We start from the raw sequence: 20,007 nt of genomic DNA, 5'->3' as shown, positions 1-20,007 counted from the left end.
GCACACTGGAGAAGTATGCTCTTCACGGATTAATTCCGGTTTCAACTGTACCGGACAGATGGCAAACAGCGTGTGTGGCGTTGTGTGGGCCAGTGGTTTGCCCCATGGTATGGACAGGCATAAGCTACTGACAATGAACACAATTTCATTTTATCAATGACAATTTGAATGCACAGAGATACCGTGACGACATCCTGAGGCCCATTGTCGTGCCATTAATCTGCCGCCATCACCTCATGTTTCAGCATGATAATGCACGGCCCCATATCGCAAGGATCTGTACACAATTCCTGGAAGCTGAAAATGTCCCAGTTCTTCTATGGCCTGCATTCTCACCAGACAAGTCACCCATTGAGCATGTTTGGGATGCTATGGATCTACGCATACGACAGCGTGTTCCAGTTCCCGCAAATATCCAGCAACATCGCACAGCTATTGAAGAGGAGTGGGACAACATTCCACAGGCCACAATCAACAGCATGATCAACTCTATGAGAAGGAGATGTGTCGCGCTGCACGAGGCAAATGGTTGTCACACCAGATACAGACTCGTTTTCTGTGACCAACAGATGCATATCTGTATTCCCAGTCATGTGAAATCCATAGATTAGGGAATTTATATTAATGAATTTATTTCAATTGACTGATTTCCTTATATGAACGGTAACTCAGTAAAATCGATGAAATTGTTGCATGTTGCATTTATATTTTTGTTCAGTGTGTATAATTACTCTATATAATATCTTACAAAAATAATATTGCAATATGAAGCTGTAGTGATTTTTTTCTCCCCCCATCACTTCTGTATATCATGTCATACAGTATAAATCAAACATCACTGTCCCTTTCATGGTACACAGTTGAATATTGAAAGAGAGGATGTGAAGGTTAGAAAACTCATACCTTTGAAAAAATTCATCTGTTTTGTGAACATAGTCTTTGATTATTTCTGCTATTTGTATAATTAAATGCTCTTCCCCAAAAGTGTTTGAGAAGATCTGTGATTCCTTCTAGCTTTTTGTCCATAGTCTAGTAGAAATAGTTGTTGCCGTTCAGTTTCAGAGCTACTTGTTTCATAATTGAATGCTGTTTAGTGTTCAGCAGTCTTTGTGTATTATGTGGTGAGAATAGGGAATAAACACAGGTTATGTGGGAAATCTGCCAAGCAAAAGGTTATGCATCCTTTATAGTGGATTTGGTTGGTATGGAGAGGTCAATAAAGGCTAAATTGCCTGATTCACACAAGAGAGAGGAGAGCGAGACTGCGAGAGAACAGAGCGAGGGAGGAGGGAGGGAGGGAGAGGGGGTAAAAAGGGAAGGAATGAGGGAGCGACAGAGAGATAGAAAGACAAAGAGACACACAGAGAAAGAGAAGAGAGAGAGAGCGAGCAAGAGAGAGATGGGGGTTGAGTGTAATGTGTTGCGTCCTGAGGGGGCATTGGTTTAGTCCAGCTGTATAGGTTCTTCATTAACAAGTTAACCATCGAGCTGACACATCTGGGAGCCTGAGTGTGAACAGGAACACCAGTACATTGTTACGTGTACTGGTATGCTGTCTTGTTGTTTCTGCCTGTGTGTCCTCCATAGGAATTATAATTCTAGGATGGCTAACGACAAGGTCCAATTGTTTTTCCGTACCTTGTGACCTAAACAGGGCCATATTATACAGCAATCTCTTAACAGTATATGGCTACATTTGAACCTGACCAGGAGAAACTCAGGGGACTACCAACTTACTTTCTATATATATAGTACCAGTCAAAAGTTTGGACACACCTACTCATTCCAGGGTTTTTATTTTGTACTATTTTCTACATTGTAGAATAATAGTGAAGACGTCAAAACTATGAAATAACACATATGGAATCATGTAGTAACCAAAAAAGTGTTAAACACATATATATATACACAGTATATATATATTATATTTGAGATGCTTCAAAGTAGCCACCCTGTGCCTTGATGACAGCTTTGCACACGCTTGGCGTTCTCTCAACCAGCTTCATGAGGTAGTCACCTGAAATGCATTTCAATTAACAGGTGTGCCTTGTTAAAAGTGTAGTTGTGGAATTTCTTTCCTTCTTAATACGTTTGAGCCAATCGGTTGTGTTGTGACAAGGTAGGGTTGGTATACAGATGATAGCCCTATTGTCACGATTGTTATTAGGAGTGGACCAAGATGCAGCGTGGTATGTTTCCATCCTTTTATTTGGAAGAGAAACCTTAAAGCACAAAAACAATAAAGCGAACAAACGAAACGTGAAGCTACATGCAGTGCAGAAAGCAACTACACACAAACATAGTCAAGATCCCACAAATACAATGGGGAAAGGGCTACCTAAATATGATCCCCAATCAGAGACAACGATAAACAGCTGCCTCTGATTGGGAACCATATCAGGCCAACATAGATATGCAATTCCCCTAGATAACCCACCCTAAATCACACCCTGACCCACCCAACATAGAGAATAAACAGCTCTCTATGGTCAGGCCATGACACCTATTTGGGAAAAGACCAAGCCCATATTATGGCAAGAACAGCTCAAATAGGCAAAAAGAAACGACAGTCCATCATTACTTTAAGACATAAAGTCAATCCGGAACATTTCAAGAACTTTGAAAGTTTCTATAAGTGCAGTCGTAAAAACTGTCAAGCGCAATGATGAAACTGGCTCTCGAGAGGACCGCCACAGGAATGGAAGACCCAGAGTTACCTCTGCTGCAGAGGATAAGTTCATTAGAGATACCAGCCTCAGAAATGGGCAATTAACTTCTTCTGGCTGCAAGCCCGAGGTCGGTACACTTATGACAACAGCCAGCTCAAGTGCAGGGCGCGAAATTCAAAATATATTTTTTAGAAATATTTAACTTTCACACATTAACAAGTCCAATACACCATTTGAAAGATAAACATCTTGTGAATCCAGCCAACATGTCCGATTTTTAAAATGTTTTACAGCGAAAACACCACGTATATTTATGTTAGCTCACCACCAAATACAAAAAAGGACAGACATTTTTCACAGCACAGGTAGCATGCACAAAACCAACCTAACTAACCAAGAACCAACCAAACTAACCAAGAAACAACTTCATCAGATGACAGTCTTATAACATGTTATTCAATAAATCTATGTTTTGTTCGAAAAATGTGCATATTTGAGCTATAAATCAGTTTTACATTGCAGCTACCATCACAGCTACCGTCAGAAATGGCACCGAAGCAGCCAGAGTAATTACAGACACCAACGTCAAATACCTAAATACTCATCATAAAACATTTCTGAAAAATACATGGTGTACAGCAAATGAAAGACAGGCATCTTGTGATTCCAGCCAATATTTACGATTTCTTAAGTGTTTTACAGCGAAAACACAATATAGCATTATATTAGCTTACCACAATAGCCAGAAACACAAGCCATTCCCCAGCAGCAAAAGTTAGCGATCGTAACAAACCAGCAAAAGATATATAATTTTTGACTAATCTTGATAAGCTTCATCGGATGACAGTCCTATAACATCAGGTTATACATACACTTATGTTTTGTTCGAAAATGTGCATATTTAGAGCTGAAATCAGTGGTTATACATTGTGCTAACGTAGCGTCTTTTTCCCACAACGTCCGGATATTTTTCTGACACTCACATATTCTGACCAAATAACTATTCATAAACATAACTAAAAAATACATGTTGTATAGGAAATGATAGATACACTAGTTCTTAATGCAATCGCCGTGTTAGAATTCTAAAAATAACTTCATTACGATATGCAGTTTACGTTATGGCGAGAGCGTGCCCAAAACCTGGCCGCAAACTACTAGTACAACATGTTCGACAGATATATGAAATAACATCATAAAATGGGTCCTACTTTTGACGATCTTCCATCAGAATGTTGTACAAGGGGTCCTTTGTCCAGAACAATCGTTGTTTGGATTTAGAATGTCCTCTTCTCCAGTCAATTAGCACGGAAAGCTAGCAAAGTGGCGCGAAGCTCTCCTTCCTGAACATACGCAGACAAAGCAACACGCCTAACGTCCCTAAAAAATTTCAATAATCTAATAAAACTATATTGAAAAAACATACTTTACGATGATATTGTCACATGTATCAAATAAAATCAAAGCCGGAGATATTAGTCGTCTATAACGACAGCTATACAGAAGGCAAAACCAGGTCCCTTCACGCGCTCTCCAGAAAACAGGAAACTGGTGACACGTCATACAAAGAGCTTTTATTCGACCCCAGATCAAGTTATACACTCCATTTCTTCTCTCACTGCCTGTCTACATCTAGTGGAAGACGTATGAAGTGCATGTATACTGATATATATCAAGGACATTTATAGGCAGGCCCTAGAACAGAGCATCGATTTCAGATTTTCCACTTCCTGTCAGGAAGTTTGCTGCAAAATGAGTTCTGTTTAACTCACAGATATAATTCAAACGGTTTTAGAAACTAGAGAGTGTTTTCTATCCAATAGTAATAATAATATGCATATTGTACGAGCAAGAATTGAGTACGAGGCCGTTTGAAATGGGCACCTTTTATCCGGCTACTCAATACTGCCCCTGCAGCCCAAACAGGTTAACTGCACCTTAGATTACAGTCCAAATAAATGCTTCACAGAGTTCAAGTAACAGACATCTCGACATCAACTATTCAGAGGAGACTGCGTGAATCAGGCCTTAATGGTCGAATTGCTGCAAAGAAACCACTACTAAAGGACACCAATCAGAAGAAGAGTCTTGCTTGGACCAAGAAACACGAGCAATGGACATCAGACCGATGGGAAATCTGTCCTTTGGTCTTATGAGTCCAAATTGGAGATTTTTGGTTCCAACCGCCCTTTCTTAGTGAGACGCAGAGTAGGTGAACGAATGATCTCCGCATGTGTTGTTCCCACCGAGAAGCATGGAGGAGGTGTGATGGAACTTTGCTGGTGACACTGTCAGTGATTTATTTAGAATTCAAGGAGCACTTAACCAGCATGGCTTCCGCAGCATTCTACAGCGATATGCCATCCCATTTGTTTGCGCTTAGTGGGACTATAATTTGTTTTTCAACAGGACAATGACCCAGAACACACCTCCAGGCTGTGTTAGGTATCAGGTACCAAGGTTAGACCCAAGTGCAGACTGTGTGAAGTAACAATGTTTATTGTAACAACAGGGGCAGGCAAACGACAGGTCAAGGCAAGCAGGGGTTGATAATCCAGAGGTGGTGCAAAGGTACAGTACGGCAGGCAGGCTCAGGGTCAGGCAGAGGGGTCAGGCGGGTGGGTACAGGGTCAAGACAGGCAAGGGTAAAAAATACAGAGAAAAAGAGAAACTGGACAAAGCAGGAGCTGAGACACAAAATGCTGGTTGATTTGAACAAACAAGACAGACTGGCCACAGACAGCAAGAAAACACAGGTATAAATACACAGGGGATAATGGGGAAGATGGGCGACACCTGGAGTGGGGTGGAGACAATCACAAAGACAGGTGAAACAGATCAGGGCGTGACAGTTAGGGCTATTTGACCAAGGAGAGGGATGGAGTGCTGCATCAGATGACCTGGCCTCCACAATAACCCTACCTCAACCCAATTGCGATGCTTTGGGATGAGTTGGACCGCAGAGTGAAGGAAAAGCAGCCAACAAGTACTCAGCATATGTGGGAACTCTTTCAAGACTGTTAAAAAATCATTCTAGGTGAAGCTAGTTGAGAGAATGCCAAGAGGTTGCAAAGTTGTCAACAAGGCAAAGGGTGGATACTTTGAGGAATCTCAAATATACTGTACAATATATTTTGACTTGTTTAACACTTTTTTTTGGTTACTACATGATTCAATATGTGTTATTTCATAGTTTTGATGTCTTCTTCACTATTATTCTACAATGTAGAAAATAGTCAAATAAAGAAAAACCCTTGAATGAGTAGGTGTTCTAAAACATTTGACCGGTACTGTATATATTATTATATTTCTTTCTGAGCATAAAAGTATGTATAACGCATTACACATAATGGCTTGATATATAAAATAAAAAAAACTGAATGGCAAAATCTTTCAATGTTTGGGAAGGAGCAGCCGACGGGGCTTGCTGTCTGTCAGGTGCATATGTAGTGACGGAGATCCCAGCAGACCGGAGTTATTATTAAATGATCTCCATCGGCGAAGACTCCTGTTCAGGTTGACATTCCCTCCTCTGGCTTACTGCATCTTCAGGCTATGTGTGTGCGTGTGTGTTTGGAGGGGGGGGGGGGGGGGGGGGGGGGGGGATGTCAGAGCACATCTGCAAGTGTACGATATCACTGAAGACCTCACATCCCTGCTCACACACACACACACACACACACACACACACACACACACACACACACACACACACACACACACACACACACACACACACACACACACACACACACACACACACACACACACACACGCCGTGGGCACTGGCAGACACCATGAGCTCTGGCATGTCAAAGAACTGCCAATTATGGACCAAAATGGCACCTACAAAAACTCTGTGCTATGCTACATTGTAGAAATGTTCCAAAGGCTTGAAACGAAACCTTTGGATATTGAACCACTAACATCTATAGTACATTTACATCATACTGTATGCAATAACCAACCTATACATACAGTATGTCATACAGTAAGGTCAATACTAAATTCCTAGTAAAAATATGACCAGTAACAATCTTATAATATAGCCTGCATTTCTCAGTCTTCCTTTATTGCACACAATATCGCCATACAGTATTTCATATCCTTGATATCATTGATAATAACATATTTATTAAGATCATAAGTTGTCACAAACACCTTTCCAGGGACGCGTGGGCCACCACTAAACCCATAGGAAAACAAGGATTATTGTTATGTGTGTCGGCATGCTATCTCGTTATCACAGCCTCTCGAAGCTTCGTGAGTGACGGAGCTATTTAGGACACAAATTCAATGCTGTACAACCTCAGGCTTTAAAAGTCTTTGCAGGTTTTAACACGAGACATTCATTAAGCCAGCAAATGGGTGGAATAATCATATGCAAATCAGAGAGACAGCAAAGAGAGAGAGAGAGAGAGAGAGAGAGAGAGAGACGCTTGTGGCTAATTTCAAAGCTAGGATTTATGTTTATTCCTGATGCACAGTCAGTCTGAGCACACAGACGAAAGAAAGCCCGCACACGTAGACCATTGAACACACGCGCGCGAAGATGTACGCACACACATGCATGCACATAACACACACATACTGTAGGCATACACACACATACAAACGGAATACACGTACACATATTGGATGAGTGTGTCATGCTCATAGCATAGGAGCGTGGTAGATAATGAGTGAGATACTGGGTTTGTCCCAAATGGCACCCTATTGATGGTGAGGAGTGGTTGAAGGCTTGGGCATGGATTCAGAAAAAGGGACAACTAAGAGATGTTTGTGTGTATTTAAGTCAGTGTGTGTGTGATGTACAAAGACACAGATAACAGAAAGACGGAGAGAGCCATGACATCTTGAAACATTATTTTTGGTAGTACACCATCAGCAACAGTCCAGATGTAGGCTTTAACCGCTGATGCTGGCCCTATCAGCTATAATAGATGGTTCCTAGCTATAATTATGTGAGCAGATCTAGCATCAGTACAGAGACTCCTGCTGTATCCGTCCCCATCCTATCGCAGGCTTTGGTAGATCAGCATTTCCAGGCCCTCCCTCTCTCATCACGTCTTCTCTCTATGTTAGCCAGGATTTATCATCTCAGCTTCTCTCAGGCTGGTTGACATAAGTGTGATATACCATTTCACAGTGTCCCACCGTGGGTGTAATGATGTTATTCCACCTTTTATTACCGCCACATGAACTCATCCACAGATACCTTCCCTCAACCAAATGACATCTACTGGACTGGGCTGGGAAGAGGGGAGTGTTGGGGGAGTGTTTTTATTTCATAACACCGCTTGCCCTTGACAACTGTGCCATACAGATTGCAAAATAGTTGGGAAGAGATTTTTGATGTACCGATTCCATGGTACAGGGTATATGAGTTGATATATAAAACAACGCAAGATTCAAGACTTCGTGCTTTTCAGCTAAAATTATTATATAGAATTCTTGTCACCATATTTGGGGCATAAAATCATTGAAGCTCTGCAGATTTTGTTGTGAGGATACAGAATCAATAGACCATTTATTTTGTAAAGGGGTTGGGCTTGAATGAAAGCCTTTTTGTTCCTCAGTCTTCCCGCTCTTTCATTCAAGCCCAACCCCCTCTCTTTGTGTAACCAGCCGTCATAACGGTTCCGTCCACCAGGGACGTTTTTCTTGTATGACCCATCCTGGGTGTGTGTAATTCCGTGTGATTGTTTAGGTATTTAGTAAATAAATAATTAAACCAAATTTTGTATTGCTGATTCAACTTGTTAACCAAGAATTTACAACTTTCACAATAGACTGAATAAGGTGACGATTAATAATTGACTGCTACTGATGTAAAAGACTACCAGGTCTTTAAGAGTTTATTCGGAAGATAACAGCTCTATAAACATTCTTTCGTGGTGTCCCGACTTTCTAGTTAATTACATTTACATGATTAGCTTAATCAGGTAATATTAATTACAGAGAAATTATTTTTCAGAATGTCATATCACTTAATCCGGCCATAGCCAAAGACACGACACAGGAATGCCAGTAGAATGAATGGCATCATGACATGTGGAGGGTGTTACAGATGCAGGCTGAATCTGATTCAAATGTTTTCAGATGGCTCAATGAGCTGCTAGTGATGTGTGGTGTGTGTTGTGCCTGTGTTCGTGGGTGCGTGTGGGTGGGGAAATGGTGGGTGGGGAAGCGAAACCTACTGCATGATAGTGAAAAGAGGAGATATGTTGGGTGGGAAAAGTCTTTTTCCACCCGATCTGTCCAACTTATCACCTGTAAAATTGAAATAAAACACTATAAAGAGTTTATATAATGTGTCATTACATACCTATTTGAAGGTTTGTGTCGAATTTGAATCAGGTGTTTAGGGCGGCGCTAAAGTTTTCTTCAGAAGTAAACAGCGGCTGTCACGGCTTTTGAGAGTCATGATGGCTTGCAATGATGACGCAAAAAATGTATGCATTCAGTTGTACAATTGACTAGGTATCCCCCCTTACCACATCCCTTTCTTGTTTTAGTCTGCCAGAGAAGAGAGGCTGCACGACACAGAATGAGTTGCATTGTGCGTGCTGTACGTTACGTCATGACACGTCACAATTGAACGTACAGCCTCGTTAGAATGCCACGGTTGTGCAAATTTGTACGGAATGGGGTTAGTCAACAGTACCAATGGCGGTGTCACAAATGGAACCCTTTTCCGTAGGGCTCTTATCAAAAGTAGTGCAATTTGTAGGGAATAGGTTGCCATTTAGGACACACACCAGACACACCATGTCTTTATCAATTGAGGGTCGTCTGTCTTGGCGAGTCCTTGAGAAAAACTCCCAACAGGTTTCCCATTTCACAGTGAATGGACATTTTTCAATTTTTCTCACTTTCTCTTTTTTTTTCTTTCCTCCGAGGGCTGAGCTCGATGACTTTTTCTCCTGAAACGTGTCCATCATGAACAGCGCCTCCGCGTTTTGCGTGGGATTGATTTATCTGTCTATGACTGCTAGCGGCTGACGGGGGCCCAAAATGTTGTGCTCCTGAGTTGCGCAGTGGTCTAAGGCACTGCAACTCAGTGCTGGAGGCGTCACTACAGACACTCTGGTTCGAATCCAGGCTGTATCACAACAGGCCGTGATTGGGCGGCACACAATTGGCCCAGCGTCGTTCGGGTTTGGCCGGTTTTGGCCGTCATTGTAAATAGAAATTTGTACTTAACTGACATGTCTATTTAAATATAGGTACAATTTTCTTTTTTAAATGTAGAGTTTGAGTGAGAATGTGTGAGCGAGCGTGCATGAATGTGAATGTAAGGCAAGAGAAGCCTGTCAAGGGGCATAATTGAGTGCTCTTGTGTGGTCATTGTGTGAACAACCACAGCACAGGGAGAGAAAGAGACGCGACGCAATATACAGGCCTGAAAGAGACGCTCGTTTGAATACAGGCCTGAAGCGGATCCCATTGAGCATTGATTACTCGTGCTCAACATTTCTCTATTAGATCCACAATTAGGACTGATTAGGCCTTTTGTCTGAAGGCGTGTTATGTTACGACACTCCTGATTTGGTTGCTGAGTTGGGTTCAAGTGTTGTTTGTGTTGATACAAATAGCTACAGTGTGGTTCTTATTGCAATGGAACAATTCAGAAATAAAACATTAATTAAATTGATTGCAGAATGTGGCAATGAGAATCACGAGTGTTTTGCAATGTTGTTTAATCTTAGAATGACATTCATCATTGTAAAGCTTCACAGAACATGTTTTTTAGAGTACATTTGTGTTATCTAGTCTCATGAATAGGAGGGAACTGCTTCTATGATCTATGCTAGATTCTAATAGAAATTCAAGCTGACCTCTGTAAGTTACAGTCACACAGCAAATTCTCCAGTGTTAAAGCAACACTGACAGTGTTAAAGCAACACTGACAGTGTTAAAGGTCCTAAACAGTCATTCTGAAAATTACTTTTTCTCTCATGACTAACTACCAGGATGTTTGAAATTACAGACTGAGCGGGCAGGAGGCTTATATTTGACAGACAGCTTTTTGAAACGCCTGCGTCAAGCACTTTGGATGCAGTGAGCAGTGTTGCAGTAAAATCATCTCAAGCTAATTTGGTGATACACAAAATAACATTGAAATTGCATCAATTCTCTCTCTCTCTCTCAATTTCTATTACATTTCAATGTAAGGGCTTTATTGGCATGGGAAACATATGTTAACATTGCCAAAGCAAGTGAAGAGGATAATAAACAAAAGTGAAATAAACCCCCCCAAAAATGACAGTACACAGAATAAATACATTTCAAATGTCATATGATGTGCAAATAGTTAATGTACAAAAGGGAAAATACATTTACAATGGTGTTTGTTCTTCACTGGTTGCCCTTTTCTTGTGGCATACAGGTTACAAATATTGCTGCCGTGATGGCAGACTGTGGTATTTCAAAATTGTATTTTGTTTTCAAATTCTTTGTGGATCTGTGTACTCTGAGGGAAATATGTGTCTCTAATTTGGTCATACATTTGGCAGGAGTTTAGGAAGTGCAGCTCACTTTCCACCTAATTTTGTGGGCAGTGTGCACATAGCCTGTCTTCTCTTGAGAGCAAGGTGTTCCTAATGCAGCCTTTCTCAATAGCAAGGCTATGCTCACTGAGTCTGTACATAGTCAAAGTTTTCCTGAAATGTGGGTCAGTTTGGGTCTGCCACTGTGTACTCTCTGTTTATGGCCAAATAGCATTCTAGTTTGCTCTGTTGTTTTGTTAATTCTTTCCAATGTGTCAAGTAATTGTCTTTTTCTTTTCTCATGATTTGGTTGGGTCTAATTGTGGTGCTGTTCTGGGGCTCTGCGGGGTCTGTTTGTGTTTGTGAACAGAGCTCCAGGACCAGCTTGCTTAGGGGACTCTTCTCCAGGCTCATCTCTCTGTAGGTGATGGCTTAGTTATGGAAGGTTTGAAAATAGCTTCCTTTTAGGTTGTAGATTTTAACAGCTCTTTTCTGGATTTTGGTATTGGCCTAATTCTGCTCTGTATGCATTATTTGGTGTTTTACATTGTATACGGAGGATATTTTTGCAGAATTCTGCATGCAGAGTCTCAATTTGGTGTTTGACCCATTTTGTGAAGTCTTGGTTTGTGAGCAGACCCCAGACCTAACAACCATAAAGGGCAATGGGTTCTATAACTGATTCAAGTATTTTTTGCCAGATCCTAATTGGTATGTCAAATTTTATGTTAGAAGGCCCTTATTTCCTTGTCTTTCAGCTCGTTCACAGCTTTGTGGAATTTATCTGTGGCGCTGATGTTTAGGCCGAGGTATGTATAGTTTTTTTGTGTAGTCTAGGGAAAAACGGTGTCTAGATGGAATTTGTATATGTGGTCCTGGCAACGTGACCTTTTTTAGAACACCATTATTTTTGTCAGGGCAAAGGTCTGACAGAATCTGTGCAAAAGATCTAGGTGCTTCTGTAGGCCCTCCTTGGTTGGGGACAGAAGCACCATATAATCCGCAAACAGTAGACATTTGACTTCAGATTCTGCTAGGGTGAGGCCCGGTGCTGCAGACTGTTCTAGTGCCCTCGCCAATTCATTGATATATATGTTGAAGAGGGTGGGGCTTAAGCTGCCTCCCTGTCTCACCCCAAAGAAATGTGTATGTTTTTTTGCCAATTTTAACCACAAACTTGTTATTTGTGTACATGGATTTCATAATGTCGTATGTTTTTCCCCAAACACCACTTTCCATCAATTTGTATAGCAGATCCTCATGCCAATATGAGTCAAAAGCTTTTTTGAAATCAAAGCATGAGAAGACTTAGCCTTTGTTTTGGTTTGTTTGTTTGCCAAAATAAATTAAATAAAATGTTATTGGTCACATACACATGGTTAGCAGATGTTAATGCGAGTGTAGTGAAATGCTTGTGCTTCTAGTTCCGCAGTAATATCTAACAAGTAATCTAACAAATTCGCAACGACTACCTTATACACACAATGTAAGGGGATGGAATATGTATATGGATGCGCGATGGCCGTGCATAGGCAATATGCAGTAGATGGCATAAAATACAGTATATACATATTAGATGAGTAATGTAGAGTATGTAAACATTATTAAAGTGGCACTATTTAAAGTGACTAGTGATACCTTTATTAAATCCATTTATTAAATGGCCAGTGATTTAAGTCTGTATGTAGGCAGCAGCCTCTCGGTGATAGTGATGGCTGTTTAACAGTCTGATGGCCTTGAGATAGAAGCTGTTCTTCAGTCTCTCGGTCCCAGCTTTGATGCACCTGTACTGACCTCGCCTACTGGATGATAGTGGGGTGAACAGGCAGTGGCCTTCCTGTGACATCGGGTGCTGTAGGAGTCCTGGAGGGCAGGTAGTTTCCCCCCAGTGATGCGTTGTGCAGACCGCACTACCCTCTGGAGAGCCTTGCGTTTGAGGACGGAGCAGTTGCCTTACCAGGCGGTGATACAGCCCGACAGGATGCTCTCGATTGTGCATCTGTAAATGTTTGTGAGGGTTTTAGGTGACAAGCCAAGTTTCTTCAGCCTCCTGAGATTGAAGAGGTGCTGTTGCTCCTTCTTCAACACGCTATCTGTGTGGGTGGACCATTTTCAGTTTGTCCGTGATGTGTATGCTGAGGAACTTAAAACTTTCCACCTTCTCCACTACTGTCCTGTCGATGTGGATAGGGGGGTGCTCCCTCTGCTCTTTCCTGAAGTCCACGATCATCAATTAGGGTGTGCAGGGGGAATACGTGGTCTGTCATACGATAATTTGGTAAAAAGCCACCTTGCCATTTGCTCAGTACATTGTTTTCACTGAGGAAATGTACGAGTCTGCTGTTAATGATAATGCAGAGGATTTTCCCAAGGTTGCTGTTAACGCATATCCCACGGTAGTTATTGGGGTCAAACTTGTCTCCACTTTTGTGGATTAGGGTGATCAGTCCTTGGTTCCAAATATTGGGGAAGATGCTAGAACTAAGGATGATGTTAAAGAGTTTAAGTATAGCCAATTGGAATTTGTGGTAGAGAATTTTGAGAATACCATCATTGAGGATGGTCTTTAATAGTTGATTCTAAGATTTATATTTGATCTTGTATACATTTTTGCTGTTTGTTCTTTGTTTTAGGGCCATAAAGATTGGAGAAGTGGTTTCCCATACATCTCCGTTTTGGATAGATACCTGTTTGTGTTGTTTGTTTAGTGTTCTCCAATTTCCCCACAAGTGGTTAGTCTATGGATTCTTCAATTACATTGAGCTGATTTCTGATGCGCTGTTCTTTATTTTTCCATAGTGTATTTCTGTACTGTTTTAGTGATTCACCATAGTGAAGGCGTAGGCTTAGATTTTATGGGTCTCTATGTTTTTGGTTAGATAGGTTTCTCAACATCTTTCTTAGGTTTTTGCATTATTCCTCAAACCATTTGTCATTCTTGTTAATTTTCTTTGGTTTTCTGTTAGAATTTTTTAGATTTGATTGGGAAGCTGAGAGGCCAAATATACTGTTTAGGTTTTTACTGCAAAGTTTACAGTACACCTCACTAATACAGTGGAACGTTTTGTCCAGGAAGTTGTCTAAAAGGGATTGAATTTGTTGTTGCCTAAATGTTTTTTGATAGGTTTCCTTCCATCTATAGCATTTCTTAAAATTATTCAGTTCCTTTGGCTTTGATGCCTCATGATTCAGTATTGCTCTGTTCAAGTAGACTGTGATTTTGCTGTGATCTGATGGGGGCGTCAGTGGTCTGACTGTGAATGCTCTGAGAGAGTCGGGGTTGAGGTCAGTGATAAAGTAGTCAACAGTGCTACTGACAAGAGATGAGCTATAGGTGTACCTACCATAGGAGTCCCCTCGAAGCCTACCATTGACTATGTACATACCCAGCGTGCGACAGAGCTGCAGGAGTTGTGACCCGTTTTTGTTGGTTATGTTGTCGTAGTTATATCGTAGTTATATAGTAATTGCAAACAAAGGTTTCTGTACCAAATATTAAGTTCTGCTTTTCTGATGTATCAAATACTTATGTCATGCAATAAAATGCAAATGAATTACTTAAAAATCATATAATGTGATTTTCTGGATTTTTGTTTTAGATTCCGTCTCTCACAGTTTAAGTGTACATATGATAAAAAATTACAGACCTCTACATGCTTTGTAAGTAGGAAAACCTGCAAAATCGGCAGTGTGTCAAATACTGTTCTCCCCACTGTATTTTGTTGCAAGAATTCACCCTCTGTGTTTCGTTCGTCTCCCATTGTTTCACAATCTCATTTGCAGATGGGAAATAAATCTCTCTCTCTATAGATGTCTATCTCTCTATTTCCCTCTCTAACTCTCTCTCTCTCTCTCTCTCTGAAGGCTAGTTGAGGGTGCCATTTGTCTGAAGGCGTGCAGGTGTGGGAATACTGTGTCCTACTTTTTAAAATTAGACTTTTGCTTATGATGAGTCCCTACACCAAAGAGCCTACCTCAAATACAAAGCTCTGGGATTTAACAGCCAGTTTGGTTGGTTTCAGAAGAAGTTTTATTATTAGTCCGTACTCTATCTGTTGATTCGTCCACAGTCAAGCTGGATAAGGATAAGTACACTTTTCTGCCCATGTACATGTTTCAGAAGTGCATCATCACAAACTCAGACAACTCCAGACAAGGCTGATGTAGAAAAATCAACAATTTCTGTGGCTAATCAATGATAATATTTTGGATGTACAAATGTAGGATCTTAATTTGAGCCAGTTTGCTAAAGCAGTAAAATAATCCTGCAGCAACAGGAAATGTTAATTATTATGTGGATTCTAATTTCTGGAGATTTTTGAAGGAGTTGATACATTTTTCAAGTCTGACATTTTAATGTGGAAATGACAAACTTCAGAAGCCTTTTTTAACCTCAAATACACTGCAGGAAAGTTATCCTGCAACATGGTGATCAAAATAAGATTTACACCTGTAGGTTGAGCGAGTCTAGCGGATTTCAGTAAACCTGTCACGGCTGTGTGGAGAGACGGACTTACAAAAACAAAACACACAACGAACAGTAACATAAGCGGTGCAACATGCACTAACTCAAAACAAGATCCCACAAAACACAGTGGGGAAATGGCTGCCTAAATATGATCCCCAATCAGAGACAACGATAAACAGCTGCCTCTGATTGGGAACCATACCAGGCCAACATAGAAATAAAACACCTAGATAGGAACATCCCCCTACTCACACCCTGACCTAACCAAAATAGAGAATAAAAAGGTTCTCAATAGTCAGGGCGTGACAAATCCAGAATATTTGATAGTACTCTGGCTCTGTGTGCTAACTATTTGGTAGATCATGTACTCTTGCAATATATCCAGAAGGCAACTATTTTTAGTGCCTCAATCAGCAGGTATTTACATTATTTTCAGATGCTATTATTCTGAAAATAATGTAAATACCTGCTTATTATTTTAAACACTGAGAGTTGTGTGTTTTGACTCCTCCGAAATGAGGTTAACCATGTCTCTCTATTTCTCCCTTTCCATTCTCCTCTCTCCCTATCTCTCGCCATCTCTCTTCTCCCTCCCTCACTCACTCCACAGCTAGTATCGTCCGGACCAAACAGTGGTGTGAGATGGTCCCATGTCTGGACGATGAGGGCTGTGACCTTTTAATCAAGGAAACTGGATGGACTTGTACACAACCAGGAGGCAGAGTCAAAACCACTACGGTGAGTTTTATTTACAGAATGTATATTCATTATCACTATGTTTGAAAGCACATAATGGGGGTAACTCCTTGGAATTAGAATTACTAGAATGTTAACTTGAGTAGGAATGTCAATTGTAATTCCATCAACCACTAATGTGTATCCTTAACCCAGTGTGAACCCTTTCTCACTCACTCACTCACTCACTCACTCACCCACTACACCACAAGCTGTGGTTAGCTCCCAACAGTTCCACAGTTCCATCCCAGAGTTAGCTACACTAGCTGGCAGCAGACAGCAGAATGCTCATATTAATGAATCCAACCCCAGCCAGGTACACCTAAGCAAGCGTACCTAAAATGCTTCTCCCCTCCCTCCTACTTCTCCTCAACAACACAGTGGCTTGTTCACCTGTTCATCGTTCGTAATTAGTTTGAATTAAGGTTCCTTCTTAAAGCTAATGACTGGAGCGGATGGAATCTTCACGGCAGGTATTTTGGGGAGAGAAAGCATCCTCTGTCCCTTGCTTCACTCACGCACACACTGTACGACAACAGTAAAACACTGTTGAATGCACAATAAAATACCTTAAATATGTTTTACAGAATTAATGCTCTAGATTGCAATGCATTATGTGTAAAATGATGAAAAATACGGTTGTTAACTGTAACTGGAAGCCTCCTGTAAAAATTACTCTAACATACTGTATTTCTTTACAGTAATAGCTTTGCCTACTGTAGATTTAAATGTTCAGTTTCATGCACCAACCTCATGCTGTCAGGTGAGACGAATGAATATCAGGCAATTTTAGTTTAAAAAAAAAGATATACAGTATCAGTCAAAAGTTTGGACACACCTACTCATTCAAAGGTTTTTCTCTATTTTTACTATTTTCTACAAGAAAATAGTAAAATTAACTTCTTGCGACTACAGGGGGTGCTGTTTTCTCATTAGCATAATTGCATTACAGATTAAACGGCTTCCTACTCAATTCTTGCTCGTACAATATGCATATTATTACTATTATTGGATAGAAAACACTCTCTAGTTTCTATAGGCGTTGGAATTTTGTCTCTGAGTGGAACAGAACTCATTCTACAGCAATTTCCCTGACATGGAGTCAGATTTCACACATTTTGGCCCCTGATCTGGAGTCAGTTTAAAGGCCACTGTGAACGCTATCAGGATACGGACACTGCTTACGTCTTCCCCTGGATGCCTTTACGTGATGACGCTTTGAATGGTATCGATTGCGCAATCACAGCCACTATAAATGAAAAAAACCTGTAGGTAGGAACTCTTTTCCAGATGCGCCGGACGCGCGGTGGACACCGACCTGCTCTTTTTCCAAGCATTAGTGTAGCCAGTAATATTTCTCAGGTCATGTTTTTACTCGTTATAGGAGTTAAAAACATCATAAGGTAGTTAATTTAAACCGTTTTATAGCAATTTATATCCGTTTAGTGCGCATTTTGGGACATTTATTTCTGAGACACTTTGAAGCCCGGGCAGGTTTCCAGTTCATGCCGAACGCAGTTGGCATTTCCACATGGCAAGAGGACAGCTTTCGACCAAAAGACGATTAGACCCAAGAAAGGATTCTTTGCCCAAGATTCTGATGGAAGAACAGCTCAAAGTAGGAACAATTTATTATGATAAATCGTGTTTCTGTCGAAAAATGTTAATCGCTTATGACGCCATCTTGTTAGACGTAGCTTCGCTTGGCGCAAACTGTATTGAAAAGTAAGGATAATTTAAAAAATGTAAATCAGCGATTGTATTAAGAATTAAATTGTCTATCAATCGCTGTCCACCCTATATTTTTTAGTCACGTTTATGAGTATTTATGTATACGACTAGATCACTGTCTAATATGGCGCACGACATTGTCTGACCAGCTGGGCAACTTTTGTCATTGTCTAACCATGATTTTGGTGGCTAAATATGCACATTTTCGAACAAACTGTATATGTATGTTGTAATGTGATGTTACAGGAGTGTCATCTGAAGAATTCTGAGAAGGTTAGTGAAAAAATTAATATATTTTGGCGATGTTTACGTTATCGCTCTCTTTGGCTAGAATCAATGCTCTGGTAACGTTTGCATATGTGGTATGCTAATATAACGATTTATTGTGTTTTCGCTGTAAGACACTTAGAAAATCTGAAATATTGTCTGTATTCACAGGATCTGTGTCTTTCGATTAGTGTATGCTGTGTATTTTTACGAAATGTTTGATGATTAGTAATTAGGTAAACACGTTGCTCTATGTATTTATTCTAGTCCATTTGTGACGGTGGGTGCAATTGTAAACTATGATATCTACCTGAAATATGCACATTTTTCTAACAAAACCTATCCTATACCATAAATATGTTATCAGACTGTCATCTGATGAGGTTTTTTCTTGGTTAGTGGCTATCAATATCTTAGTTTAGCCGAATTGGTGATAGCACCTGATGGAGTAAGAAACTGATGGAGTTAGAAAAGTGGTGTCTTTTGCTAACGTGGTTAGCTAATAGATTTACATATTTTGTCTTCCCTGTAAAACATTTTAAAAATCTGAAATGGTGGCTTTATTCACAAGATCTGTATCTTTCATTAGGTGTCTTGGACTTGTGATTTAATGATATTTAGATGCTACTATTTAATTGTGACGCTATGCTAGCGATGCTAATCAGTGTGGGAGGGGTGGGGGGTGATCCCGGATCCGGGATAGATACTCGTGAAAGGTTAACCTTCCAACCAGGATTTCTGTAAATCACATTATGTTGGCTTTGCAGTGATGTGTAATTTCTATTGGAATCTAGCCAGTGTTAAGGCTTACAGCTACAAATTGTATTCACCCGCAATCTCTATTCATAATGACTGCCAGGGTTAAGAGGAAGCTACCTAAGCCATTTAAATTGGAACAACCATTTCAGTAAAGGGTGTATGTATTTCAAGGCCTACCTTCAAACTCAGTGCCTCTTTGCTTGATATCATGGGAAAATCAAAAGAAATCAGCCAAGACACTCTAGTTCCAAACTGTTATAGTCCTATATCCATCATGCCCTGTCTTTCAAAAGTCTTCGAAAGCCAAGTTAATAAACAGATCACTGACCATTTCGAATCCCACCGCACCTTCTCCCCTGTGCAATCCGGTTTTCGAGCTGGTCACGGGTGCCCCTCAGCCACGCTCAAGATACTAAACGATATAACATCCATCGATAAAAGACAGTACAGTGCAGCCGTCTTCATTGACCTGGCCAAGGCTTTCGACTCTGTCAATCACTATATTCTTATCGGCAGACTGAACAGCCTTGGTTTCTCAAATGACTGCCTCGCCTGGTTCACCAACTACTTCTCAGTCAGAGTTCAGTGTGTCAAATCGGAGGGCCTGTTGTCTGGACCTCTGGCAGTCTCTATGGGGGTACCACAGGGTTCAATTCTCGGGCCGACGCTTTTCTCTGTATATATCAACAATGTTGCCCTTGCTGCAGGTGATTCCCTGATCCACCTCTACGCAGACGACACCATTCTGTATACATCTGGCCCTTCTTTGGACACTGTGTTAACTAACCTCCAAATGAGCTTCAATGCCATACAACACTCCTTCCGTGGCCTCCAACTGCTCTTAAATGCTAATAAAACCAAATGCATGCTTTTCAAACGTTCGCTG

At 40.7% G+C, this 20,007-nt stretch overlaps 1 protein-coding gene across 1 annotated transcript in view; it reads left to right on the top strand.

Moving 5' to 3' along the window:
* LOC120031779 (chemokine-like protein TAFA-5) overlaps nt 1-20,007 on the top strand; it is a 150,622-nt gene that overhangs the window by 124,307 nt on the left and 6,308 nt on the right. Inside the window, exon 3 of the mRNA XM_038977599.1 lies at nt 16,240-16,367. Within this exon, the coding sequence (XP_038833527.1) occupies nt 16,240-16,367 (128 nt within the window). The remainder of the gene's footprint in view (nt 1-16,239; nt 16,368-20,007) is intronic.

This window comes from Salvelinus namaycush, chromosome 38 (assembly GCF_016432855.1).
Source record: "Salvelinus namaycush isolate Seneca chromosome 38, SaNama_1.0, whole genome shotgun sequence".
Classification (NCBI taxonomy): Eukaryota; Metazoa; Chordata; class Actinopteri; order Salmoniformes; family Salmonidae; genus Salvelinus; species Salvelinus namaycush.
This window is presented reverse-complemented; position numbering and strand designations above follow the sequence as displayed.